Genomic DNA, 9,742 nt, shown 5'->3' with positions numbered 1-9,742 from the left:
CTAAAAAATGTTTATTTTCGCTTTTAGATTTCCCTTTGTAGATGCCCTTTTTCCCCAGAAAGTGCCCTTTTTTGTTGGTCCCCCCCCCCCCCACTTTGGAAGTCGCTCCGCCGCCTCTGAATAACGGGTTAGCAAGACGATTGTAGAAAAACGTTGAATCAGAAGAAATTAATTTCCTATTTCTAAGTTTACCTGTAATACGTGCGTCAAATAAGGACGAACACATTTTCTACTAATTTTGAACAGATTTTTGCCAATAAAATGCAAGCCGACATTTCCCATTCTATACGTCTGCTGATTACAACGGAAATGAAAAGTAGGTTATTCTACATAAAAAAAAATATAATAACATTGTTATATTCTATTTCAAATATTTATGTCTACCGAACATGTTTTTTCCAGACCCCATAACAGGATATTCCTTAAAACAATTAAATGGAATGGAATCCAGGACATGTAAATCTATGATATAAAATACAGTAGAATCTAAAAGAAGGAAGTAATTATATACCAGGTTCTGGTTCCGGGGTTTTCCGCCGTGGTAATCCCATTACTAGCTCTATATCATCGAGGTCTTTGAACTTTCATAATTATGTCACATGCCACACCACCGAACCGACTCCACTCCTAGTCCTACTCTCTAAACTGAACGATCCTTGAATCGGGAGATCATTAATGTACTAGTTTGTTCGGTAAGGTGTCCGCCTGGTGTTGGTCTCGTATATCGTAGCAGGAACTGGAGTCTTAGTGAAGAAGAAAGTATTTACATAATAGTTGATTTAATGCAGCGACTAGTTATTCGAAAAAATATTGTCGAATCACGTTGTTGGTTGCACATACAGAGAGAGCTTCCCGCTACGAATCATCTTGATTGAGATATCATGTCCTCAAGTCGACGTAGCATGTACAGTATTTCGGTTTTGGCGTTGGTCTTTGTCGTCGGTCCAGGCGTCATCAAGTTACCAGGAGCTGGTGCGGGGATGTGCGGATGCCCACCGCTATGGACGGGCTTTAATGATAATTGCTACCGGTGAGTTTGCTCTATTCTACAATGATTTTTTTTTTTTAATGGTAATTCCTTTTGGAATCAGAAATCTGATCTGATGAGTGTGGTGTAATATATAGTCAGAAAGTGGTTCATTTACTTGACTCTCAATCCCAGGTTAAGGGTTCGAATCCCAACCCAGCATTATTAATCCACATTTTCCACTTTCGTTCCCGGCGTATAATATACAGATGGATACTTTTGCCGGGGTAAGTTACAGGAATTGACCTCGGGAAGAACAGCATTGCATGATGCTGACGAGGCTTCCCTGCATGTAAGCTACAGTACTAGTGTGGAGTTGTCACTGTCTAGTATTATGAGACGCTGGACTGTGAAGCTCATGGTGCGGGGAGTTCGAATCCCTCTCAGTGCACGTACCAATGTCCTTTGGCAAGATATTAATCTGCATTTACCTCTTTCCACCCAGGTGATCTGCCCAAAGTATTATGGTACAGATGAGCGGCATTCACTGTAAAGTTATTATTGGAGAAATAAAATTGTACAGTGAATCTGCATGTCTATAAAGGCCACAAAAGAAAAGCGGGAAAAGTGGCCACTGTAGATCGACAGCTGCCATTTCCAGACAGGTTCTACAACACACAGGAAGAAATACAGAAAGAAAAAAATATATAGTCGAACCTGTTTATAGAAAGGCCACCGAAGAAAAAAAAAATGGCACAGTATAGACAGGTAGCCTTCCGAGACAGGTTCCACGACACATTTTCTACTTTCTCGAGGGAGACCAAATAATAATAATAACTTTTACTTATTTTTCATGAGACATTTATATCAAAGCGCTTTACAATATTGATACAAGTAAAACTAAACAAAGTAATGACAAGAGAACAAAATTAAAGTGAAATTATGAACCCGGTAAGATAACAAGGTAAACTAGACTTTAATTCGTCACTTAGACGAATTAGGTGATACGTATGATAATGGTCTACATAACGAATAATGCATTACACGATATATTATTTTGTAAAATGCTTCTCCCATTCATATGCTTCTCCCATTATGATCTATTCATATGTCAAGATTAAATTGTGTCTCCTTGATCATCATGGATCTAGGGAAGATAGATTGAAACAATATATGACCTTTGACCCTGTGCAGTAACCAGTTACACATTTGACTCTAATTTACATCATGAAGAACACCTTTTGACGATTTTTATCTTATTCAAAGAAATGAAAATGTAATTGATAAATGATTATCATCATTAAGATAATGATGATCATGATCATCATGATCATGATCATGAGCGCGATCATGACATCTTATTGAAAAAATGAGGGTTGATTTAGATAGCATATAGTCTCAGCTACAACATACTCAAAAATCAACAAAATCCAAGCCGAAATAACGGCGATATTGCTCGCAAAAGACAGGAATGTAGACTCCAGATTTTAGAAAAAGTCATCTCCCATAGGGATTACACGCAAAAAGTAATGGATTAAGTGAAAATAGGGTAATAATAAAGTAAAAAGGGTTATTTATGACATTATTTGCGAATCTACGTGTTTAAATATTCAAAGGAGATGGTACAGTGAAGGTCAAAAGGAAAAAAAAGTCAGGAAAAAAAAGTGTTGGAGACACCCGGACTCAAACCAGGGATCTCGAGGTTGGAAGTCAAGTGCGTTACCGATATACCAAAACATCTCCCATAGCGATTACACGTAAACGGGAAATGGAATTCAGAAATCCTACTTTGCAAGTGAAATATGAGCATGATCCCGGCATCTAATCGAAAAATAATAGTCACACTTTTGATAGCTCATTGTCTCAGCTACAACATATCCAAAGCTCAGCGAAAACGAAGCTAAAACAACGGAGATTTTGCTCGCGAAAGACAGGAGCGTAGAATCCAGTTTTGAGAAAAAGTCATGTCCCATAGAGAATACACGCAAAATGCGAAAAATTGACATGCCTCCTTTAATCGCAAAAACACACCATGATACTTTTGTCAAAAATAAAAATTGTGAATACTACATTTGTAGAAAATTGTCTCAGCTAGAACATATCAAAATTAAAAAGAAAATTGATCCATATTTACAGAGATACAATCAATTTTCCAAAAATATGCTGACGTCATAATATGCAAATTAAAATTTTGAGTTTGGAGGCCATTATGATGACGTCATGAGTTAATTGAGGATAAAATGAGTCATGAAATCATATCTCCGACTCATAATCTATCCAAATATGAAAAAATATTAGGAGTTTCCATCTATTCTAAAGAGTTACAATGAATTTTATATAGGCATGTTTTTGCCCATGTATTGTGGATAAAGATAACGCAAATCCGCGCGTGCTGTCAACTTTGACGGACGCTCATTGCGTTAATAAAAGGTGAACAAATTATCAAAATGCTTGGAAAAATGTACCGAATATGATGACAGAAAAAAATCGGCGATTCTATGTTGCAAAATGCCAGTACGCGCGAAAACGCGCGCGCATGCGCGTGTGCGTAATTTTTTTATCAAATGCTCCATATGGCCTGAAACGTATGCAAAAAAAATTTGGGATGATTTGGAGCATTTTAAATTTTTGCGCGCGCGTAAACGCGCGGACGAACGCGCACGCGCGCATTTGCGCACTTTTATTGACCTCAACTTGACCGGACGGATATTTATCTTAATCGTGATAATTATGAATGAGAAATACTTTTCCGTTATGAAGATATGATCATTAGTTGATTTTCACAAAATGGCGCCTGGATGACGTCACGATAATTTTGACTCTCTAAAAAGTCACGCAGTTCTAAGTTAGACTAAGATCTATCATCATGGTAAGTTTCATGATAATGGCTTTATTCAGTCTTGAGATATCCTGCGAACAAATTCGAGGAAGAATAATAATAAATAAATAAATAAATAATAAAAATCTTGACGAAATCAAAAGGTGATACGTCTACGTACGTATCACCTAAATAACAATTTAAGAACTAGGTTTAATATGCATTTTCCATTAGGAAGGTTTTTAGTTTTGATCTGAACAAAGTAATATCAGAGATGTAACGAATGGAGGCTGGAAGAGAATTCCACATGGCCACTATACATAGGTTGCCTTAACAGAGAGGTTGCCACTAAGACAGGTTTGACTGAATTGTTAATGTGGCTGTCTTTCTGGCAAATAAGACTTTTTAAAAATGTCTAAATTGCCTCATTGTACAATGTGTTTCCGTTTGACCGACAGAATACTCGTAGAAAATACCCTTTTTTAAGTGTGTGTGTGTGCCTGTGTACATTAACAAACCATAACAGAATAACCACAGATACATCATTCAACAAAAATGAAAGCAATATAAATGCCTTTCGTTAATTCCTAGATTCTTCGTCTCGGGAAACCTCTCCTGGTTTGATGCCGAACTAGCCTGCCGAACCTTTAGTACACCCTGCGGTGAGGAGAGCTCCTCAAGTAGCATGGGTCATCTTGTCTCCATCCATTCTCAAGAGGAAATGGACTTCATTGTAGCGATGTACGATTCGCTCCGATCCAAAAGGGTGAGTATCAGGGGCGGATCCAGGATCTTATAAAATAGGGGGCACAAATTTATATGCATCAAAAGTGGACATAATAAGCACATCCCTGGGGGCCCCGTTACACAAAGTTTGCAATAAAAATGACGATGGCCAATCAAGATCATCGTTGCACGCACGTATTTATTGTTCTTAATCATAAGGCTGACCCCATCAACCAATTAAAATCGTCGTTTAAATTTGCAAATGATTGCAAACCTCTAATATGTAACGGGGCCCTGATATCAAATACATTGATTTATTGTACCACTTGGAAGCCTTATATAGATAATAATATATTGAATATCTTATCGTGTAGTGTCCCGCGTACAAGTTGTTGCATTTAAATTTGAATAGATTGTCTTCATTATGTTAAAAAAATGATAGTGCGGCATTAATTCTGATGTGGCTAGACCATTTATTATCATTAATTTTGTTTTACCTAACCTAAAAAACCAATTGCAACCCTAATCACAACCCTTATCTGACGAAATAAGGTCGGATGAATTAAAGCCATATCATCATATCGTCTTAAAGATCATCAATGTTTTATCCAAGAAAACTGTCACAAATTTGATTATCTCTCTTTGACATTATATTAGCCGACGATAGACACACGGACCTGGATAGGTCTGCATGACCGAACGGCCGAGCAATCTGCAGAGTGGACCGACAGCTCCGACTTCGATTACGCATCCTGGGCACCTAGTCAGCCTAACGACCAAAACGGCGCAAGTGACTGTGTGTTCTTTTCCAGAAATACCTTGTACAAGTGGAATGACATCCCATGCACTCCCGGTAGCCGTGTCGAGTCGTTTGTCTGTAAGATTCGGCAGTGGTAAACTTCGGCACAAGTTCGGCGTCGCGGAGGAGAACTCGTATTTCCGAAGGTTTGTAGTTGCGAAAATGAAACAGGGTTCTATTCAATTCTCTGAATTATCAGTGTTCGATATTATGAATCCCTTTTCATGTCCGCGGCATTACGAATCTTCGGAATAACGAGCCGTCGAAAAAACGAGCCTTAATTCGTAAAGGAGCGAACTTTCGGAATGACTAACTTTCGGCATAACAATGACGAACCTATGGAATGACGAATTTTCGGAAAGATGAAGCTTTAGAATGACAGAAAATCGGGTCAATGAACAGAAGAAAATACGTTGTGTGTTTTTTTAAATAATTTTTGTTCATGAATGTATGATTGGACGTAGCTTAAATGTTGGTACATGTAGTTATAAGAGTTTTCGGATTTGGGGAGGGGATCCCAGGAAGGATGGAATACGCCCCAGCTCAAATAGTAAGCCCTTTTACAGAATGCTGTTTGCAGGCGCGTACGCAGGATTTTTTCAAGGGGGGGGGGGGGGGGGGGGGGGGGTTTTTAACATTTATAAATCGGGCCGAAATTTCGCAACGACTCAGCCAGCCGCTGAATAAGCGGGGGGGGGGGGGGGGGGGTAAGAGGACAGTTGGTTTTTTTTTGGTCTCGAAATTTAAAAATTTGACATTTTGCTCCGTGGGGGGGGGGGGGGGTAAGGTCAGCTTTTTTAGGTCAGCCATGGGATTTTTTTATTTTTTTTAAATAAATTAAAAAAAAAAAAAAAAAAAAAAAAATCCAAAGGGGGGGGGGGGGGGTAGGAGGGTTATGGGGGGGGGGGGGTTACACATAAAAAATACCAAAGGGGAGGGGTTAAACCCCCAACTCCCCCCTCCCCCCCCCCCCCCCCCCCCCCGTGCACGCGCCTGGCTGTTTGTATATATATATAATTGAAAAAATGATAAAACAAATCCAATTTCTTGTTTTATATATCTGATGTCATTTTGTTCCACAGCGTAAACCAACAATGATAGTGAAGGAAATTAAATACTGTGTTAATAATCAAATTACATGACTCTGTTGATAGCATAAAGGAGGAGGGAGGGCTACGTAGAGAGAAATAACGAGAGAGAGAGAGAGAGAGAGGGTGTGACATAGACAGAGGGGTACGAAATGGACAAGTATTTCTTTTTATTTATTAAACAAAATTAAAGTCTACTTTCAAATTGTTGTGATGCCTACAATTAGAAGTGTTTACATGCATTTTGGGTTCGATAACCTATGAGTTTTCATTCGCTATTCGAGATAAACAACTTATGCTCATTGCGCGTGTGAAATGGCGCAATTAACGGACATGTGAGCAGAAAGAACTTAGACAAGGCCCTGAAAGAAACGGTACGCTAAAGCAGAACATCTGCAAATTTTCACTTATAATTTGATGTTTATCTTAATAATTAGGTTCGTAGCCTTTTGTAAGATTTGTATTGGCTCTATCGACCCTCTCTCGGGATCAGAGTACAAACATAAATTGACATAGTATCAATATAAAAGTATAACAATGATAAACATGACTTTGATAATAAAATTAATATGAACAATGATAAACATATGATAATATGAACACAGATAAACATTGTCACAAATAATAAACATGTGATAGTTTGAACAATAACATAAACATTGTGATAACAAAATAAATATATTTACAAATCAAGGCGAACTGGACACCCTCCTATACCGCTACAAGTGTGCCTAATAACATTGCCTACTGTCTTGTGAGCTATCATTTACAGTATTACCATATATCCTTGGCTCTTTAGAAAAATGTGACATAATTATTTTAACAAATTTGGCAAATTTCTTTACCATGAACGGTGTTAAAAACTTTCCATGTGCGACGCACTCGGTCTTAGGCTATAGGCCTACCACACAAGTTATTTGGTATATACATTTTTCTCTCATTTTTAAAGAACGGACATACAATGAATATAAACAGATCCATCACATCATTGCATCAAATATGCCTTTATTAACTAGTAATATATGTGAACTACATCTAAATTTACTTAAAAATATTGCTTCCTTCTGAGGTAATTTTCATAAACCGACTTATTCGTAGAAATTATTATTATTATTATCATTATTTATATACTGCGCTTTTCCCAGAGTGGCCCAAAGCGATTACGACAAGAAGAATCCTACCAAAAAATAAAATTGAAAACTTACATAATCCTAAAAATCTGGATTACAAAAAAGAAATGTTTTAAGTCCCTTTTTGAATGAAAAGACAGATGGTGACATGCTATAGTTCGTGCAAATACGATTTGACTATAGATGCGCTCCATTCTTGAATAGACATGTCTGTAAGCCTGATTTTGATAGTATTCATAATCCGGGCAGCACTAAAAAAAATACAATATCCTTCTCCTTGAGCTCGCCAAACGTTCCCAAGTCCTGCATAATAAAAACTGTCAGTATATATTTTTCTTCATAAGAACAGCTATTGCGTGATAATAACAATGATTGGATGCATCATTGAACATGTAATGATAAGACACATACTGTGTTTATGCCAATGACAGTAAAGATAAGATGCCAATATTAAATGTACATCAAAGTGCCAGCCAGCACCCACCGACCACCATTAACCCTATCGTTCCGGATCGGTAACTCCACCGTTCTCGCACGTCGAGCGCAAGAGTGCATCCAATGAATGCCGACCGCCACCGCATTCCGCATCGCATACCGCACAATCATCAGCATTAATCAAAAGACCATTGAAACCTGACCGTCATTTTTCAAATGAATCTTGCTTCATATTTCCACAAAAGAGAGTTTTTTCAAAACCAAAATAAATCTTTACCTAGCTTGTTTAAAACTTGTCGTGCTAAAAGGCGAATTCCATAGCCAATTTGTTTTTATAAATTACACATTTAAAGTTTAAACAAATGAAATCATAATGATAAGTGAATTTAAAGCTTCCAAAAAGAACATTTTCGACTGTTAATTGCAAAACAAATTGACATCTTTCGTATACTTTCTTGTTGCAATATTCCCATACATTTCTCACTATGTGACATAAAAAAAAATGGTGTTCAATGGTTTCTTAAAGCAATTCGGAATGTGCATGCGCTGCTTGATTTAACCTGTATTTTACACAAGTAAGAGTTTATTGGAATGTTCAAGTAATATTTGAACCATCTGAGTGTAATCAAATTGAATTTAATTGATCTTTATTTCATTCATCATAAAAACATCATAAACAACATATAAAACACAAAACATAGCGTACAAGTTAAAAAGAAATATTCACGATAGAATACAACAACAACAACAAAAATGTGTCATATGAATGTAGAGACAGCTAGGAAAGCCAAAGGCTTTATTGGTGCTGTCCAGGCCCGTAACCACGGGGGGGGGGGGGGGGCACGTGCTAACCGTGAACTGGTCTATTCAGACAAAATTTGCTGGAAAGACTCATTGCTAAAAAAAATTATGTTTGATTTTATTTAAAATACCTATACCTTTAGAAAGTTCGTGCAGATGACATGAATGTGTTCCTTCCAAGATAAATTTACTGTCAATTGTTACACCTAAAAAAACTCAGGAAACTACAACGATTAATTTCATTATTATTTAAGGAAACAACCAACGTGTCACAATCGATAAACGTATACGTAAAGATCATATAGCGAGTCTTTCTAATATTTACAACTAAGCTATTAGAGATCAACCATGAATTTATTTTCAATAATTCATTATTAAAATCAAGAATCAAATTATTAATATTGGCATCGGATAAAAAGACACTCTGGTATCATCGGCATATAAAATATATTCCAACTTTTGAGATGATGCACAAATATCGTTCATATAACGTCTTGTATTGTTTGGTATATGGTAAAGAATTAAAACAACGCCATTTCTTTAATGAGATTTCTTGCCTTATTTTTAATGAATATTTTGAATGCTTCCCTTTCACTAGTCTATCCCAATATCCAATCTTTCTACACTTAATTCTACCACGTCCAGTTTCACCATAAATCATGCATTCAGTAAGGTGTGCACTTATTTACAAACAATATTGTTCTTAACAAATTTCTAGGAAAACTTCGAGTTGATCTATATACACTCATAGGCCCAGACTTCAGCAACATATATAATATAATTGACAAAACGTGCAGTGGTCAAATAAATGACATTGTGTATCAACAGATAAATACAACCCTTTTGCCTTTACTAACATACTATACATTGCCTTTGTAGCTTGTGTGACCTGTTTAGCATTTGCCTTTTTTAAAAATTACGATTATTATAACAACGTCACTCCTGAATATAGGCTACAAAGTCATAAACAACTAGGCG

At 36.9% G+C, this 9,742-nt stretch overlaps 1 protein-coding gene across 1 annotated transcript; it reads left to right on the top strand.

The window, feature by feature from the left end:
• The first annotated feature begins 585 nt into the window (after positions 1-585).
• Positions 586-5,691, top strand: LOC763792 (echinoidin). The gene is made up of 3 exons (XM_001199883.4): positions 586-1,030; positions 4,377-4,551; positions 5,169-5,691. The coding sequence occupies exons 1-3, from the start codon at positions 882-884 to the stop codon at positions 5,406-5,408; spliced, it is 564 nt and encodes a 187-aa protein (XP_001199883.2). The 5' UTR covers positions 586-881; the 3' UTR covers positions 5,409-5,691.
• The last annotated feature ends 4,051 nt before the right edge of the window (positions 5,692-9,742 follow it).

This window comes from Strongylocentrotus purpuratus, unplaced genomic scaffold (genome assembly GCF_000002235.5).
Source record: "Strongylocentrotus purpuratus isolate Spur 01 unplaced genomic scaffold, Spur_5.0 spur5_scaffold_18, whole genome shotgun sequence".
NCBI lineage: Eukaryota > Metazoa > Echinodermata > Echinoidea > Camarodonta > Strongylocentrotidae > Strongylocentrotus > Strongylocentrotus purpuratus.
This window is presented reverse-complemented; position numbering and strand designations above follow the sequence as displayed.

Bases quoted from the DNA above. Each gene is read 5' to 3' on its own strand.
- LOC763792 (XM_001199883.4), top strand. From the start codon at position 882: ATGTCCTCAAGTCGACGTAGCATGTACAGTATTTCGGTTTTGGCGTTG. The intron at 1,031-4,376 runs GTGAGTTTGCTC...GTTAATTCCTAG, and splicing joins TTTAATGATAATTGCTACCG to ATTCTTCGTCTCGGGAAACC. The intron at 4,552-5,168 runs GTGAGTATCAGG...ACATTATATTAG, and splicing joins ATTCGCTCCGATCCAAAAGG to CCGACGATAGACACACGGAC.